The 17,734-nt window shown below is 66.5% G+C and overlaps 1 protein-coding gene across 1 annotated transcript in view; it reads left to right on the forward strand.

The window, feature by feature from the left end:
- Window positions 1–15,196: 15,196 nt before the first annotated feature.
- PLXNA1 (plexin A1) overlaps window positions 15,197–17,734 on the forward strand; it is a gene marked incomplete at its 3' end in the record, with an annotated part of 35,863 nt that continues 33,325 nt past the window's right edge. Inside the window, exon 1 of the mRNA XM_082847754.1 lies at window positions 15,197–16,459. Within this exon, the coding sequence (XP_082703880.1) occupies window positions 15,221–16,459 (1,239 nt within the window). The 5' untranslated portion in view covers window positions 15,197–15,220. The remainder of the gene's footprint in view (window positions 16,460–17,734) is intronic.

Raw genomic sequence — 17,734 nt, forward strand, 5'->3', positions numbered from 1 at the left:
TGAGAGCCGGCGCTCCTGATGCCGGCCTTGCAGCCCCGGCGCCTCCCCCGGCTCTCACGTGCGGAGCTGGAGGTCCGCGGGGCTTGTCGGTGTCCGGGGGGCTGGACAAGCTGCCCACAGCCGAGTCAGCCCAGCTGCACGCTGGCCAAGGAGATGCCCAGCCACAGGTCCTGGTCAGCGTCCCCAGCACACCGGGGGCCAGTCAAACACACAGCAGCCCGGTGGGTGGCAGGGCGCCCAGCGAGCGGCCCTCTGCGAGGTCACGGCTCATTGACCCTAAGTGACATCAGAGCCACCCTGCAGCCGGAAGCCGCCGAGGCCCTTCTGAGACTCGGTCGGAGCCCGTGGCGTCCAGGGCCGCGTCCAGCTTCCTAGTCTCAGGCCCTGTTCTCCCACCCAGGAGGCAGCCTCGGAGCGCCTGCGTGTGCACCTGTGCCTGTGTGTGTGTAGGTCCCTGTGTGTGGGCAGACGTGTGCACTGGTGCCTGTGTCTCTCACAGGCAGCCAGCCGTGCTGTCCACTTGCTCGTGCCCCTGGCTCCCTCCTGGACCTCAGCTCGTTCCCCGGACTCCCCCGGCGCCGGAGCCAAGCTTCCGTGGCCTCCCCTACTGTGGCCGTAGGGCTGTGTGTCCGAGCGTCACTTTGGTGGGGGCTTGCGTGCGCTCAGGGTGCGGGCTCTGTGTGCACGTGTGTGGGCCTTTGTGCGCGACGTGCCCGTGTGTGGGCCCGTGGCTCCAGCCCCTGCACGTGGCCATACGTGGCAGGAAGTGGGGCCTGAGAGAGTGTGGCACAGGTGAGGCTGTGTCCAGTGGGTGTGGACCTCGAGGCAGGCATTCTGGGCCCAGGCCCCGGCTGTGTGACTGTTGGGGAGTTATACCCATCCTACCCTGGGGCTGGGGATTAAATGTCATGACGTTGGCTGTGACATCCAGGGTCCAACCAGGAGCCAGAAAGCACTGAGTCTTTAAACAGAGGAGTTGAGTCCAGGGTGTTGGCCCTGGAGGTAGAGGAGCTAAAACCTCGGATGGGATGCTGTGATAACCCAGAACTTAGCAGAGCATGAAGCTCCCGTCACCCAGGGCCGGAGGGACGAAGGGAGGGCACAGGTCACCCAGTGGAAGCTGGCTCAGGGAGCTGGAACCACAAGGGATGTGGCCGCGGCCCACGGCCCCCTCCTCCCGCCCTGCAGCCTTCACAGGCGCTTCTCCCGGGGCCGTGTGACAAGCGGCCCACGGCCAGTGCTTAGCAAGTGTGAGAGCAGAGGGCCCGCCACCCAGAACCCCGCCGGCGTCGAGCCTTTGACCCGAGTCCGCTCCCTCGGGGAAGTCGCTGTGCTCAGGAACTACCTGGCCGGAGTCACACTGGAGGGCCAGAGCCGCATCCAGCGACTGCCTGGGGGAGCGGCCCGCAGGCCGGGCCGCCGCGCCGCGTCCCAGAGCAGCCCAGCTGCGCCTCCGCCCTCTGCTCCCTCCCCTGACGGGCAGGTGCCGACCCCAAGGTCAGTCCCTCATGGAAGTCCTGCAGGCTCCTCTCTGCCTGGGAGGCCCGAGGAGCTGACCCTGCCGTCCTCACCACATCCGGGTGCTGGGAAGCAACGTCGACACCTGGTCGGTGCCCCAGGCCTTGGTGCAGCGGGAGAGCCGACCTCGGACGTCAGTTGGCGAGGCCCTCGGGAGAGGCCCGGGCAGTGGCCGGAGGGGGCTCCTCTGGGGAGCTGGGCCCCACTGGGTGTATCATAGTGTCAGTGACATCGGCAACACGCTGGAAGTAACCTCTGCCTAGCAGCAGAGGACGTGTTCAATAAAACGTGCTCCGCCCACCAGCTCTGTGGCCACTGACGGCGATTCAGCCTGGAGCGCGAGTCCGTTTCAAAACTCAGTCGTGGCAGCTGCGTGAGCCCGCTGTCTGGAGGAACAAACACCACCTGTACACACGTGGAGATAAGGAGCGAGGCCAGGGCGTGCCCACCGAGACGTTCCCGTGCTTTCCTCGGGGGTTTAGGGTTACGGTGTGTTTTGTTAGGGCTTTCGTAATTCACTGTATTTTCCGTTGTTCCACACGGACCAGAACGTTGTTCTAACACCACCGCCCCCCGCCTCGCCTCGCCCCGCCGGCTCGAAGCCTCCCAAGGCAGGTGGCGGGTGCAGCCTCGCGCCTGGGCGTGGGTCCAGGGTGCCGGCCCTCGCTTCCCGCCGGCTGTCGGGCCCAGGGGCGACCCCTCAGCAGAGCCTGGATCTCCCTGAGCAAAGAGCTTCCCGCCTGCTAAGGGGGCAGTGGGGGTGTGAAGCCTGCCGGAGGGACGTGGGGAGACCAGGCAGGGTCCAGGGTACGTCGGGGTTGGGGGGCGGGGAACCGAGGCGGCAGGAGGGGTCTTGAAGCTACTCAGACGAGCGTTGGCCGCGAACGTCCACTCTGGCAGTCATGGCCCTGGCACGGGAGGTGCAGCGCTGAGCAGACGGGAGACCCTCCCCCGGGGGCCCGGAGGTCGCTGGGGAGACGGACCGGATGAAATCCAGGCTAGAGGGTGCCACGCAGTGGAGAAGACGTGGGGCCGGGGGGCCAGGAGCGAGGGTTGCCCGCACACACCCACGCCGCTGCCTGTCTGCCGGCACCCAGACCAGGAGCTCCGCGCGGCCCCGGCCCGGGACCCAGCCCTGCCAGGTCCGGGTCGCGCTTAAGGAAGACACTTCCGCTTCGTACCTGACAACCTGCCTCATTAAATTTAATGGGCCGGTTGTTCCCGTTAAATAAACATGAACTAATTAGGAAAAACATATTTGCTGAGGTTTGGCCGTGGAACGGATAAACCAATTACACGGTTATTCCGCCTCAAAACACACGCGGCCATGAGGAGGGTGCAGGCCACAGCAGGGAGGGCTGGTGGAGCCCGGGGACTCGGAGGCTCCCCACCACAGTCCACCTCCTCCCCAGGGCTTGGTGGCCCCCAGAACGTCACCCTGGAATGACACTCCAGGCTCCTGGAGCGCAGGAGTCCGGGCAGGGTGGACCCAGACGGGCGCCGACTCCTGCCCTGCACGAGCCAGGACCCTGCAGCACGAGGGACAAACCCCTACTCGACTTGACAAGCGAGAAGAGTGCTGGCTTGTGTGACGGAAGAGTCCAGAGGACGGTTCAGGCGTAGCTGGATCAAGGAGCCTAGACAGAGGCGTCAGGATCCGGCCGGTCTCCTTCCACCTCAGCCCTGCTCTCTGCCCTCGTCCTCGGGCTCCAGGAAGGGCCCAGGGACTCTTGCCTTCCAAAGAGTTTCTCTTTCCCTCTAGGTCCAGCTTGGGGGTTACGGGCAGACAACAGACCACCCTCGAGCTGACACAGGAATGTCAGAAACCTCTGGGGAGCCCGGGAAACATGAAAAAGTGCCCCACAGCCTGGATGCATCAGGGAATTGCAGAGAAATACCCACGCGATGGCTGGAGTTGGAGGCCAGACAGCGCAGCTGTGGGTGCTTCTGCTGGGTCGACACCCCGAGATGAGGGCGTATGTCGCCGTGAGGGCGATGTAGGGTTGTTGGCACGGTGGCAGCCTCGGCGTTGGAACCACCCAGGTGTCCAGGGCCAGCGATGGGTGCCCTGAGGTCCGTGCTTCCACGAAGAAGCACAAACCGGAGCTCCCGGAACTGCCTGGACGCACCTTAGGCATCTTGTCAGCGCGAGAAGCCGGGCGGAGAGGACTTCCCACCTGACCCTGGCAGCTCGCAGCCACGTCTCTGTGGCCAGGGCTTGGGTGCAGCCCAGCAGGTCCCCCGCTCAGTGTCCCACAAGGCTGCCGTCAGGCTGTGGCCAGGTGGGCTCCCCTCCCGCAGCAGGGCCAGCGGCGGAGCCTCTTGGAGACCTACAGGAGTCCAGCAGTATCCTCCCCCTCTGCTGTCCTATCAGAGTCACACAGCAGAGTGACTCACGGGGCGCCTGGCGTGTCTGCCTCGGAAGTGGGTGCATCCAGTTGTGTGACCTCCGAGAGGGAGAGGGAGGGGTCCTGAGGCGGCTCTTGTGGGACGGTCTCCAAACCCTGTTAGTGAGAAAAGAAGACGTGCAAAGGTGGTTCGGAGCAGGTGTACAGGTGCATCTTTCAGCAGACAGAGAGGCGAGAATATCCTTGTGCATGTTGCTGCCAGGACGCGGGAAACTGGGGACAATTTTCCCTCCCAGGAGGTGACCTGGGGGCCCATACCTTTTCACTAGGGGTCCTTCCGTGCACCACTTGGATTTTTCTTTTTACCATGAGCATAATATTTTAAGAATTAAAAGGCCTGTTTTAATTGTTAAAAAACCTCGAAAGGCCAGACCTCTTGGAAGGTAAAGGACTCTGGAGCAGCTGTCGCCAGAGGGGTTGCCCCCTCCTGACCCTAACGTTACAGTGAGCAAGGGGGAGGGGGGTTCAGTCACACGACTCCAGTAGATCCAGCGAGCTGCCAGGGTTGTCTTGGCCAACAGGTAGGGAGAGCACACCTGAGAATTGCAGAGGCAGGCAGAGCTGAGAGAGATGCCTGGTGACATGTCTGGGCCTGTGGATCCAGCCATGCCTGAAGCTCAGACCTCCTTGGACCTTTCAGAGAAGCAAGTCAGTGAATGTGCTGCTGGATGAAGCAAAGCGAGGTTTTCATCAAGGCTTGTCCTGTCCTCTGTCTATGTCTGGTGTCCACTCTGGCTGTTAAACATTTTGAATGTCACCTCTGGTGTTTGTCCCAGAACAGCCCTGCCGGCCCTGGAGGGTTTCCAGTGAGCCAGCTTATTTGTTCCGGGCCCAGCCCCCGACCGGCCCCTCTCTGCTGCCCCCTGCTCCTTGCAAGGCCTGTGCCCAGGATGGGGAAGCAGCATGGCTGACTGTTGCCCTCCCCACCAAGGACACAGAAGATACGGGCTGGCTCTGTCACACTCCCTGCCAGGGACCCTGTGACGGCTCTCTGTGGAGGAGACCCAGGCCCAGAAACAGATGGTGATGTCCACGCTGAGGTCCAGAGCCCACGAGCCCAGGGCTGCTGCCGACCAGGCGGTGGGCTGGTGCTTCAGGAAGGCTTCCCTGGAGAGGAGGGGCTGCCCCGGGGCCACGGGCAAGGTCAGCAGGGTGACCTCGTGGGCGCAGAGGAACAGCATCACATGCAGAGCTCGTGGTAGATTGGGGAAATCAGAGATTCCATCTGTGACAAAGCGGGGCGGGTGCAGGAAGGGGGTGCCCAGCGGGCTCAGCACGTCCCCTGGGCACGGGTTCCTGTGCCTGGGTTCCTCGCTGTGGAAAGGGACGGTAACAGCCCCCCCCCTGGCCGGCGGGTTGGGCTGGGGATGGAAGAGCTGTCGGGAGAGCTCCCTGCCCTGTGTTTCTGTGGTTCCCACAGCGACCCTGGGGGCGATGCCATCTGCCCCGTGACCCAGAAAACGCACCGAGGGGTGGGCACGTGATGGGAGCGGAGCCTGTGTCTCTGCCCCTGAAGGCTGTGCTCTTCTGAATGGGGCCCTAGTGGCACAGGGACGTCCTCCAGGGGAGGGTTTTGCCAGAAGGGGTGACACCGAGGGGACCGTGGGTGGTTTCAAAGCCTCCCCAGAAATTCCAACTTACCTCTCCATTGCTGTGCTCACCCTGAGGCCGACTGTGCCCACGGGGCAGGCAGCCACCGAGGGGCACGTGGGACGGGGCAGGAGGCGGGTCTGTGGCTGAATGCTGGGGAGGCTCTGTCCAGCCGACTGGAGGGCCGGGCCTGCCCCGCTGCACCCCCACGTCCCCGCAGAGACCCTCAGAGGCGGCACACGGTGCTGTTTGAAGCTACCGGATTCAGGGCGATCTGTCGTGCGGCAGAGTGAATACGCAGACTGGTACCTGTGTCCCCACCCTGAGACGAGGCCCTGGCTTCCTGGGATCTCCCCGCCCCACCCCACGATGGAAATACCAGGGCGTTGGTGCTGTCGTGACTGAGTGGGTGGGGCCAGCCTACAGGGAGCCGGTAGTGTCCCTGAGGAGGTGACATGAGCTCTGAGCCTGGAGACCAGGAGACGAGGGCGGCTGGAGGCAGGGGGGCGGCGGCAGGGCAGCCCCAGGACACCTGCGGGGTCTCTGCCGGTGGGACATGTGCCGTCTAACCTGCTCGTCCACGGGGCCAGCTCTGCTTCCGGAGGTGGTGGCGGCAGCAGAGCTGGGCCTGGGTCAGAGCAACAGCAGGGGTACCTCTTACCTTCTGATTGTGAAATCATCATCACCTACAGTAACAGTAGCTTCACGAGAAGTTGGGAAGATAGTGCGGAGGCCCCATACCCTCTCCTGGCCTCCAGCATTCACATCTCAGGAGGCTGTCATACAACGTGGAAACCAGGACGCCCACGTCCACACCAGGTGTGTGTGAGCTCTGGGTCCCTCATCACAAGTGGATTCCTGGAACGGTCACCGCGAAGGAGATACAGAACCAGCCTTCCCCGCCCCCCAAGCCACGACTCTGTTCAGCACCACCAGTCTGTCGTTTCAGAGAGATTCCAAAAGGGTGGATTGTGAAGCGTTGGGGTCGACTCTGTCCTCTCATCTGTGTTGTTTGCTGCCTCCCGTGGCTGGAGCGCGTGCAGGGTGGCACGTAGGTCAGCGCGTGTCTGATGCTCAGCGGTAGCTGTGGGCTGTAGGCTCCGCTCCGCAGGAGAGGGGCCCAGTCCCGCGCGCAGCCTTTCCCCATTGCCCTGTCTGCACGTCTGCGCCCACGTCGCAGCTGTCCCAGGTGCGCCGTCTTCTGCGCTGAGACCTCCGGTGGCGGGAGTGGCGGCGGCTTCAGCGCAGCCCCGGTTCTCCGACCCTCTCCCCGTTGCTTCCTGGGGGGAGGGCTCCTGCCAGCCATTCCCTCTGTGTCACCTGCGTGTTGGCAGCTGTCGGTCCTGCGCCCCCAGGCAGGCTCCATGGTACTTGCTCTGACGGTGACTCTGGATGGGGTCCCGCACATTTGGGGGCCATGTGCTGAGCTCCTCAGCTGCACCTCCATCTGGGGTTCGCGGCTGGCCTCCTCTGACCCTGCGTGGGTGGGCAGACTGGGGGCTGCCCGTTACTTTGGGTGGGAGTCCAGCCTCCCGCTTCAGCCCACGGTGTTTCGCAGAGTGAGAAGGCCTGGGCTGCTTCCCCGTCCCCAGGTTCTCACTCCTTGGGCTGCGGGTTGCAAGGGCCACTGTGTCCCAGGGAGGGCGGAGGGGTGGCTTTTCCAGAGGCCACGGCCCTGCCGAGGGCGTCCATCCTTGGGAACATCCGTGAGCTGACTGTGAGCCCCAAGGCGACAAGCACCCACTCTGGACCTCCTGGGCGTGGCGTGCGCTGCACCAATTACAGACCCCTGGCCGGGCTCTTCCCGCTGGTGCATCTTGTTCCCTCCGCCCTGCCTGATAGCACGTCCACGCTGCTATCTGCGGGGCAGGTGCCCTCCAGCCAGCCCCTCGGTCCGGCCTGTCTCACTGTTTACATCCCTCACCTGATCGGCCCCTGAAGTCATCTCGGTTTGCAGCCCCGGGACAAGGTGACGCTGAGGCCTCCAGGGCTCCGCGTGGTGGTGGGCAGGAGCTTTGCTGCTGTCTTCTATACAGTGCAGTGCTGACAGTGACCTGGCTCTGTCCCCAGGGTCGGGACTCTCAGCCCAGGCTGGTCACCGCTGGTCCTGAGTGGGGCAGAAAGCCCAAAGAGGGCTCACGGGTGGGGAGGGAGCTGTAGTCAGGGAGGCTTCCTGGAGGAGTGGGGGAGGGAACTTGGGCCTTGAGAGATGAAAGGTTGCAGTGGGGGCACTCCTGGTCAAGGGCACAGCGTGGGCACAGGCCTGAGGCGTGAAGGCATCTTTGGAGCAAGAACGCTGGGCACGTGGGGGAGAAGGTAGGCAGGCGGTGGTCCGCTGACACCACGGGGTCCTGCGTGCCCTGCCTGTCCTGCTTTGGCCTCCTTGTTTTAACACCTGCACCTGGACTTTCTCTGGGGGACCACCCCCGGCTCTGGAGAGCTCCCTGTGCCGGCCAGCCCACTGTCAGGTTCTACCCCCAGCCAAGGTGACTGGTTCAGGGGGGCCCTGTGATCCAGCCCACTTCATGAGGGTCCATTCTGGGAATATTCTGGACCTAATGGAAAGAAGCACCTGGAGCTACAAAGGCCACTGGGCACAGAGGCTGGGTGGGGGGGGCCCTGCAGAGCCCACACATGGGGAGGCGGCACCATGACCACGCTTCCCTGCTGCTCACCTGAGCGGCCCTGGGAGCTCGGGCCCAGGTGAGGCTTGTCTCCTGGACCACAGCACCCGCTGGGGAGGGCGGGGTGGGTGGGGATGCGCCTCCAGGCTGAGCCCCATCCTGCTCTAGGGGACCGCTCTGTGCACATCCCTCCATCGGCCTCACTGTGACGCCGGCCCCCCGACAGACCCCCGACAGACCCCCGCTCCCGTCTCCACCCAGCGGCCGGCGTGGGCTTCCCAGAATGCGGCAGTGACTGCGGCCGCCCCGTGTGCACGGCAGCTGCCGGGGGGCTGAGGCTGGCGGCACCCACCCCACGGGGTGGGCGAGGGTAGCCACGGGGACCCAGGGCCAGCCCCGGGTGTGCATTCGCACACGTGCACGTGTCCGTGCGTGCACACGCCATGGGTGCAGGGCGGCGGGCTCCGTGTGTGAAGCAAGCCCCTGGAGGGTCTGCCCAGGGCGGGCCCCACCCTGCGTCCTCCCTCCTCGCAGACCCTCCTCCAGCCGCATCTCTCTCCATTTGTGTGGAAAGCTGCGTGGGGAGGGGCGGGCGCAAGCCGGCGCATCTTCGGGGCAGGAGGTGACAGGTGGGGGTGAAGGCCAGGCAGGAGTCAGGGCCACCCGCAAGGGGCTGAGGCTACCCCGAGCCTCTTCCTCCTGCCACATCAGCGGTGGGGTTCTGCCTCGGGAAGGGGAGAGGCCCCCCAAGTCTACTTCTGCACAAAGCTCTGAGTCACAGAAGCAGAAACGGCCCTGGCATGGCTCCAGAGGCAGGAACACTAGAGGTTCGGAAAGGCCCTCCTCCCCCGCCCCCCCCCCCCATGTTTCTGGTTCTAGGAATTGTTTTCCCTGCCTCACCACACACTGCCTGCCCTCCTGGAGGGTGACAGAAGCGAAACCCACACAGGAAACCCAAGGAGGAAGAGCCCAGCGCCCGCTGACTCATTTCCCTCCTTGTGAGGTGGGATGGGGGGGCGCCTGAGCTGCAGTCCCCATCCCGCATGAGCCCCCGCTGTGGTTCCCCCTCCATCTGCACCCGGCCGGCCTCCTCAGGGGCAGGGACCCACTGTGCAAGGCTTTTAGGAGCAACAATTTGCCATCTTTGCTCCAACAAACTGCGGTGCTGGGGTCTCAGCCCTGTGTCCCTGCTGGACTGTGGGCTTTCCTTGTCGATTCTTGGGAATTTCTCATAAATCCTGGATACGCAGCTTTTGTCAAGTGCACGTGTGTTGCAGATGTGTTTTCCTGAGTCCTGGCTTATCTTGATATTTCCTTTCCTAACTTTTAATGAACAAAAATAACCAATATTAAGATAGTCAGATTGACCCATATTCTCTTTTATATATCTTTGATCTGGGGTTGAAGAACTCCTTCCCTGGCCCAGGGTCACGAAGACAGTCTGCTCCACTGTCTGGAGTGCCTTTGCGGGGCCCACCTGGATTGATAGTGCTGCGTGGTGCGGAGTGTTGCCTCATCAGGTCTCCTCTGGGGAGCGGACCACAGGTGAGGAGCAGGGGTGGAGGAAGCCGTGTAACCTGGGACGTCTTCAGAGACACTCCTGGGGCTGGAGCTGGCGGGTGCGGGCCCGGCGGAGGCTCTGAGAACCGGTGGGACTGCTGTGCTTAACCAGCCACGCTGGGATCCGCGCACCTTCGGGGGACGCCGCAGAGCAGAGCGAACGGCCCGCCTGCCCGTCGGCCACGCGGCCGCGTCCCCGCCTCCCCAGACGAGCGCGACGTCCCGACAAGCCAGCCACGCCGGAGCCACAGGAAATGGAGAACGACCAGCTCAGAAACCGGGACGCGGCTGCGTGAGGCGGGCAGGGGCGGGGGCTCACCCGGGCCTGCGGGGGTCCCTCTCCTAAGGGGTGACCTCCCGGCTCATGGCCACCCCCGCGGCCCTCGCTGCGCCCCAGCTCGTGCTCCCGCACGGGCCCCCGGCCCTTTGGTTGTTTCCATGGCTCCGGCCGCCTCGCCCCCCCTCGGCCAGGTGTCCCTGTGGCCTCACCTTCGGGCGGCTCTGGGGCGCGCGAACCGCTGCGGGAGCGCGGCCACGGGGATCGCGTCTGCCCAGCCGCCCAGGCGAGCTCGGACCCGCGCCCCCCGGACCCACTGTCCGCCCCGCGTCGCCCCGCCGCCCGGCCCCGTGCCCAGCCCGCCGGCCTCGTCCCGGACCGCGCGCCCCACGCCCCGCCGCCCCCTGAGGACCCCGAGCCGTAAGCGCCGTCCTCGGCCGTATCTGGACCAGGTTCCGGCAGCTCCTGGCAGCGGCGTTGCCCTTTGAAGCGAGCGATGGGCTAGGGCGGTCGGCGGGGATCGAGCGCCCCCTGGAGGCCCCCCGAGAGCCCCGCCCCGCGCAGGCCCCGCCCCCGCTCAGGCCCCGCCCCGGCCCGGCCCGCCCGGGCGGCGCATGCGCGCGACGCTCCGCGGGCGGTGAGAGCGAGGCCGGTCCGCATCCGCGCGGCTGGCGCCCCATTCATGCTGGGCAGCGGCGGCGGCCACGCAGTGGATCCCGGGCGCGGCGGCCTCGGCCTGGGTGGCCTGCGAGGCTTTAGCGGCCCCGCGGCGGGGCGGGGCGGACGGCGGCGCGGGCGGCGGGCGGCGATGGCCGGCGGCGGGCGCGCCCCGGGGCAGCCCGTGAGTAGGGGTGCAACTTTCCCCGCAGCGGGGCGGGCGGGGGTCCGGCGGGGGTCCCACGGTGGTCTGGGCGCGGGGCGGCCTCGAGCCGGGGTCCGGGCGCGGGGCGGCCTCCGCGGGGTTGCGGGCGGGCGGGGGTCGCGCGGGGGGCGGCGGCGCGCGTGTCCGCGCCCCCGCGTGTCCGCGCCCCGCGTGTCCCTGCGTCTCTGGCCCGGTTCACGCGTGTCCGGGCGCGGCCGCGGCGCCGAGCCCGCGCGTCCCCGCCGGGCCGGGATGGGACCCTGCCCGCCGCGCTCGCGGGGCCGCGCCGCCTCCTCCGGGCCGGGCAGGGAGAAAGTTCGCGGCCGCGCCGCCGGGAGGGCTCTGCGGCCGGACCGGGCCGGCGGAGTGCGCTGGATCTCCGGCGCCGGCAGGCCCGCGCGGCCGGAGTGGGCTCCGGTCCGCCCAGGCCCGCAGGCCCGCGCCGGCTGGGAGGGGCGGTGCGCCAGCCGCGCGCCCGGCCTCCTCGCCGCCCCGCGCGGGGCCTCTCCAGGGTCAGCCGCTTCCCGCGGCCGCTCCGAGGGCTGCTGCGCAGCCCCGGGCCTGGTGGGCGGCGGGGCTGGCGGCGACGGGGCGCGATCGAGCGGCCTCGGGGTGGGGATTGCGGCTCCGGGTACCCCCGCCCGTTCCGAGACCCTAGGGGATCCCGGGAAGGGGGCGAGAGGGCCAGAGGGGCTCCGGTGGCTGCCTAGAGCCGGGAGCTGCCCCTGGCTCATCTGTGGGGTGCTGGGGCCACGCCCCTTGAAAGAAAGAGGGGTGTGTGTTGGGGGACGTGGACCGAGCCTCTGCCCGTGAGCCTGGGCTCCGGTAGCGCGGCCGTCCGCGCTGCTCCACCTCCTTCCGAGCTGAGGCCGGTTCTCTGGGTCTGCGCGGGGGTGGGCTCAGCCTTTGCTCCTCCGGCCCTCTGGAGGCCCTGGGCCCTCGGGAGCTCACCCTAGGCAGGTCCCCTGGCTCCCTGCTGGTTTGGGGTGTGCAGGAGAGACCAGGTGCTGCGCCAGGCAGCCCAGAGCATGCCCGGTCCTGTGCCAGAGGCGGACTTGGAAGCCAGTGATTCCCTTCAGGGCCGGGCAGCAAGTGGGCCTGGGAGGGGGCCCTGGAGGCCCCAGAAGGGCATTTCAGGCGGGGGAGACAGGTCTGCCGAGGCCTGGCCCGCCCCGGTGTGGCTGAGGTGTGTGCTTGGGGGTGGGAGCGGATGAGGGCTCTGGACAAAGCAGACAGCCCTTTGCTGGCTCCTGGCTGTGGCTTGTGTGTTTTAAGCTCCCCCGCACCCCTAAAGGTCCCAGCGTCTGGAGTATGGCGTCAGGAGGAGAGGACCCTCAGGGAAGCCCGAGGGCAGGTGCTTTTTCTGAGAAGCAGGACTCCAGCGGCCCTGGATCCTGGTCCTGTGCATGCTGGTCCCATAGGGCAGGCCTGGAGGGGGAGCGGGCGGCTGGGGACCACCTCCCAGGGCCTCTGTTGGGGGAGGTGGGGTGACTGGGCAGCTCTTGGTCCCAGTTGCTGACAAGGTACCTTTGGGTAGGAGGGCCGTGTCTTCTCGGTCCCCCACACCTCAACCTGTCTGTGCCCCAGAAGAATCCAGATCTGGTGGGGCGGGGGGCGGGGGGGGGGCGCAAGATTGGGGCCGCTCCTCCGTGAAGAGGCCTCTGAGGGCCTTTGTTTCTCAGGGCGAGGAGTGGTGGTGGCCGCTGGGCCCGGGAGAGAGCAGGGGATGACGCTCGCTCCACGCTCTGCTGGGCAGCTGAGCCCGTCCTGTGCAGGAGTGGAGGCCACTGTGCCGGCCCGTCTGGCCTTTCCCTGCCCTGCGCACCTCCAGTCGGCACACCCGGCACCAGGCCGCTTCTCCTTCCCGGTCTGCTGCTCGCTGGCCAGGCCCAGCCCGCTTCCTGTGCCGGGCGCTGCGGTCACTCTCACCACCCTCTGCGTGGTCCAGCAGGTTCCACCCCCGGCCTCTGCTCTGGCTCCTCTGTGCCCAGGATGCCCCTCCCCCGCCAGCTCTGGGGCCTGGTCCTTCTGGGGCAGGTGGAAGGGGCTCCCCAGACCCCAGCGCTGCTGCTGCTTCACCGCCCCCCCCACCCCAGCCCGGAGCGCGCATCTGTTGCTGCTCCCCTCCCCCAGCCCAGCATGGAGTGAATGCATTTTCTCCTGGGCAGACCGGAGGCCTGTGGGAGTCCAGGTCCCTGTAGGAGTGCTGAGAACTAGCTGGGTGACCTTGGGTGTATCGGAGCTGCGGGCCCGTCCCTCTTGGGTAGGGGCAGTCACCCAAAGTCTTCAGTGGCCCCTGTGAGGTGGTGGCCGGGAGGACTCAGCCCCAGGCCTGGTGCCCCTTTCCTGGCTGCAGCCCCGTGCCTCTGGCTGGTCCTTTCGGGCAGCTCTGTTGGGGGAGGGGCAGCAGGCCCCCGGCCAGGCTGGAGTTTGGATGGTGCTTCTTCAGCTGGGTTCCTCCCGTTTAATATAAAAAGTAGGGTCCGTAAATGCGTTAAGACGGGTATAATTATGCCAGAGGAGGGGAGAGCCCAGCCCTTGGTAATTGCAGGCCTTCTTTGAACTGATAAACGGTGAGTGATTCATGCTTTCTTTGGAGTTCCCAGGCTGTCAGCCCAGGCCTCACCGCCACCGGGAGGAGCCACCAGGTCTGCCCTGGGCTCCTGAGCTGGGGGCAGGGGCCGCCTGCGAGGTACCGGGCGGCCATAGTTCCTGGGCGGCCATAGTTCCTGGGCGGAGATCTGCAGGAAGGCAGCTGACAGCCTGCTGGGGGGGCCCCTGCGGGCAGCACAGCCCTGTCCCCTTACTGCGGGATCCTGGCCAAAGGCCTGCATTTCCTAAGCCTCAGCATCCCCCCTCCCCACCACCTGAGCAGAGGTGTAGGTTTTCAGTGGCATCCGGTGAGTGGGGAGTGAGGACACAGGGAGGGAGCAGGTCCTGCTCTGCAGGACCCAGTCGTTCATTCTTTCATTCACAAGTGCTGGGTCCTGGGCCAGCCTCTGGGGTTCAGCGGGAAACCACAGAGCCAGGCCCTGCTCTCGTGGAGCTGCCACTCTGGTGGGGAGAGCATCGGGGAACAATATGTAACAAAACCGTTAGCAAGCACCTTGCCACAAATTAAACTGGGTGACTGAGAGGGACGGCTGTTGCCTTCGGCCAGCAGGTCGAGGGCTGTGGGCAGGGAGGGAAGAGCACCCCAGGAGAGGGGCAGGAGGCCAGAGGAGCCCTGTGCTGCAGGGGCAGACGTGGGGGCCCGGAGACCCACAGGCTCTGGGGCCAGTTCCCAGCCTGGACTTGGCAGGAGGCACCTATCCTTTGGGCCTCGGCTTCCCCACCTGTAAAACGAGAGGCGTCGTCTGGGGGCAAAGAGCGTGTGCTGCGCGCGCCAGTGCCTGCCTGCAGTGGGGACCCGGCGTTGCTGTGGTCGGTTTCCATCCAGGAGTGGGGTGAGGCCCCAGCAAGCCCGTCTGGGGGTGTGACCAGCAGAGCCAGGGCGGGACCCCTGCTGGCCCTGAGCGGGCACCCCACCTCATCCGGGAGAGGAGCTGTCGTCATTACCATTGCACGGATCGGGAGACCGAGGCTGGCAGAGAGGAGTAGCCCCCACCGGGGCCACGTGGCTGCAGAGCAGCAGGGTCTAGGTTTACCCTAGTGCCCGACTGCCAACTTCCAGGCTGCGGGGAGCTGAGACTTTCCGAGAGGAAGTAGGGCCAGGGCAGGATTCGGGGGCCTCACGCACGGGGCGGGGGCACCGGTGGGCTGGGGGTGGGGATGATGGGTGGGAGGTGCAGGGCTGGGGGCTGGGCCGGGGTCAGCAGGGAGCGGCCCTGGGGTCAGTGTGACTGGCCCCCCTTCTGCTGGCCCCGCCCGAGCGTCCTTGTCTAGCTGAGAGCAGGACTGCCCAGGGCCTCGGGCAGAGAGGTGGTCACCCCCCTTGGGAGCTTGGGGCTGGGGGTCTTGTTCCCTAAGGCGTGGGGAGGCTTGAGTCGGGGTGATGGCCCCCAGGTTTGGGTGTCGGTGGGGCTCCCGATCTAGACCCTGAACCCTTGTCACCCGCCTTCTTGTTCTGGGTTCATTTTTCTCCTCCACCCGGCCACGGTGGCCCAGGCAGCGATGGAGCGTGTGTGGCCCGTGCTGCCCGCAGGTCCTAGGCTCGGTGTAGCCACTTGAAGGGTTCCAGGCGGGGAGGTGTGCTTCCTGCACCTCGGGCTTTTCCTGGAGGGGTGGGTCACGCCCCAGAAGTGGGATGTCCCAGGGGAGGACGGGCGCGTGGAGCTCCGTGACGGCACGTGTGTGCGTGTGGGGGGGCACGCGAGGGCTGCTAGCGCTTACACACTTTGTCCCCCGTTCTCCCCGCAGGGCTGAGGCTCCCGGCCCCGTGATGCGCATCCCTGCAGGACCTGAGCGCCGCAGCCTGAGGCCGCAGCCCGTCATGCTGCCGCCACATCTGAGCCCACGGGCGCTGCCGCCGCCACTGCTTCTGCTGCCGCTGCTGCTGCTGCTGCTGGGGGCCGCGCCCCGGGCGGGCGGGGGTCCACAGCCCCCTTTCCGCAACTTCACGGCCGGTGAGTGGGCCCTCACCCACCTGGTGGTCCACGAGCAGACGGGCGAGGTGTATGTGGGCGCCGTGAACCGCATCTACAAGCTGTCGGGGAACCTGACGCTGCTGCGGGCGCACGTGACGGGCCCCGTGGAAGACAACGAGAAGTGCTACCCTCCGCCCAGCGTGCAGTCCTGCCCGCACGGCTTGGGCAGCACCGACAACGTCAATAAGCTGCTGCTGCTGGACCAGGCCGCCAACCGCCTGCTGGCCTGCGGCAGCGCCTCGCAGGGCATCTGCCAGTTCCTGCGGCTGGACGACCTCTTCAAGCTGGGCGAGCCGCACCACCGCAAGGAGCACTACCTGTCGGGCGTGCGCGAGGCGGGCGGCATGGCGGGCGTGCTGATCGCCGGGCCTCCCGGCCAGGCGCAGGCCAAGCTCTTCGTGGGCACGCCCATCGACGGCAAGTCCGAGTACTTCCCCACGCTGTCCAGCCGCCGGCTCATGGCCAACGAGGAGGATGCCGAGATGTTCGGCTTCGTGTACCAGGACGAGTTCGTGTCCTCGCAGCTGAAGATCCCCTCGGACACGCTGTCCAAGTTCCCGGCCTTCGACATCTACTACGTGTACAGCTTCCGCAGCGAGCACTTCGTCTACTACCTCACCCTGCAGCTAGACACGCAGCTGACCTCGCCTGACGCCGCCGGCGAGCACTTCTTCACGTCCAAGATCGTGCGGCTGTGCGTGGACGACCCCAAGTTCTACTCCTACGTCGAGTTCCCCATCGGCTGCGAGCAGGCGGGCGTGGAGTACCGCCTGGTGCAGGACGCCTACCTGAGCCGGCCTGGCCGCGCCCTGGCCCGCCAGCTGGGCCTGGCCGAGGACGAGGATGTGCTGTTCACCGTGTTTGCCCAGGGCCAGAAGAACCGCGTGAAGCCGCCCCGGGAGTCGGTGCTGTGCCTGTTCACCCTCAGGGCCATCAAGGAGAAGATCAAGGAGCGCATCCAGTCCTGCTACCGCGGCGAGGGCAAGCTCTCGCTGCCCTGGCTGCTCAACAAAGAGCTGGGCTGCATCAACTCGGTGAGCGTCCCGCGGTCCCGGAGCGAGGCGCCGACCGCTCGTTGCGTGGCGCTCACCCTGCGCTGGGGGCGGCTGTTGGCCCGTCTCCCAGGGTCAGGGCTGCACCTGGGCTGCGGCTGTCCTGCCCGTTAGAAGACGGGGTGGCGTGACCGCGTGCACGAGTCCACGAGCCCCCGCGGCCATTGGACGGAGCCCCTCTGACCACGCGCCTGGTGCCGTTGTGGGTGCTTTTGCGGGCCCCATCTTGTCTCCATTTCAGAGACAGGATTGCCCGGGGCGGGGTGACTTGCCCAGGGTACACGGCCAGTAAGGGGCGAGCTGGGGCCACACCAGGGGCAGGTGGACACCAGATACCGTCCTCCCTCTGGGTCCTGTTGATAGGCTCTTCTGAATCTTGCGCTGGGCGCCTGGCCATGCACCTGACCTGGGAGCGGCCCGAATGCCCGGGGGCTGGACGCTCAGGAGCCGGCAGTCCCATCTCTAGGCCCTGACGGGGTCCTCTAGGGGCCAGCTGCTTTTTGAGGGGTGTCTCTTGCACACCCCCAGGCAGTAGGACCCATTGTTTCTCTGAGTAAGGTCCCAGGCTCAGAGAGGGTAAGGGACTTGTTCAGGGTCGCTGGGTAGAGGACCTCCAGCGCCAGGCCTTAGACCCTCTGATGCTGCTGCCTGGGACGCGCTGGTGGCCTAGGGACAGCCCGCCCCCGCCCCCCGGCCTCAGTTTTCCCACTTCCGTCCTGGTTTGTCTTCAGAGCAGTGTGGGTTGGCCCTTCTTTCTCACATCTGTTGCTGTGTGCGGCAGGGCCCCATCGTAGCAGGGCTGCCCTCCAGACGTCGGCCTCGGGTACACAAGGCTGGTGCATTGCCCATCCTCCCCTCGGCCTCTCGAGGAAGGCGTTTGCTCTCCATTGTATAGGTGGAGAGACCGAGGCTCGGAGGGCCAGCGCTTGCCGAGATCGCCGTGTGCTCTGCGCGCCCTGTGCCACGGCTGGTCCCCCCTGCCTGGGCCTGGTCCCCACTGCCCCCCGCATCTCCCCTGGCCCCTCTTCCCCTGGCCCAGCCCTGACCCCGCCTCCTGTGCTCCTTCTGCATTGGTGACCTCGCGCACTGCAAACCTCAGACCCCCAGCCTGCTGCAGGGGAGCCGCGCAGACTCCCTCCCCCAGCCCCCGGCGTCCGCCCTGCCCTCCCAGGCCCTTCTCCGGAACCTCACGCTATCGATTGTTTCCTCTCTGACCGTAGCCATCTCCTCTCAGCCAGCCCCTCCTTTTGCCTTTTA

This window comes from Leucopleurus acutus, assembly GCF_964270905.1.
Source record: "Leucopleurus acutus genome assembly, chromosome: 10".
In the NCBI taxonomy this organism is placed as follows: domain Eukaryota; kingdom Metazoa; phylum Chordata; class Mammalia; order Artiodactyla; family Delphinidae; genus Leucopleurus; species Leucopleurus acutus.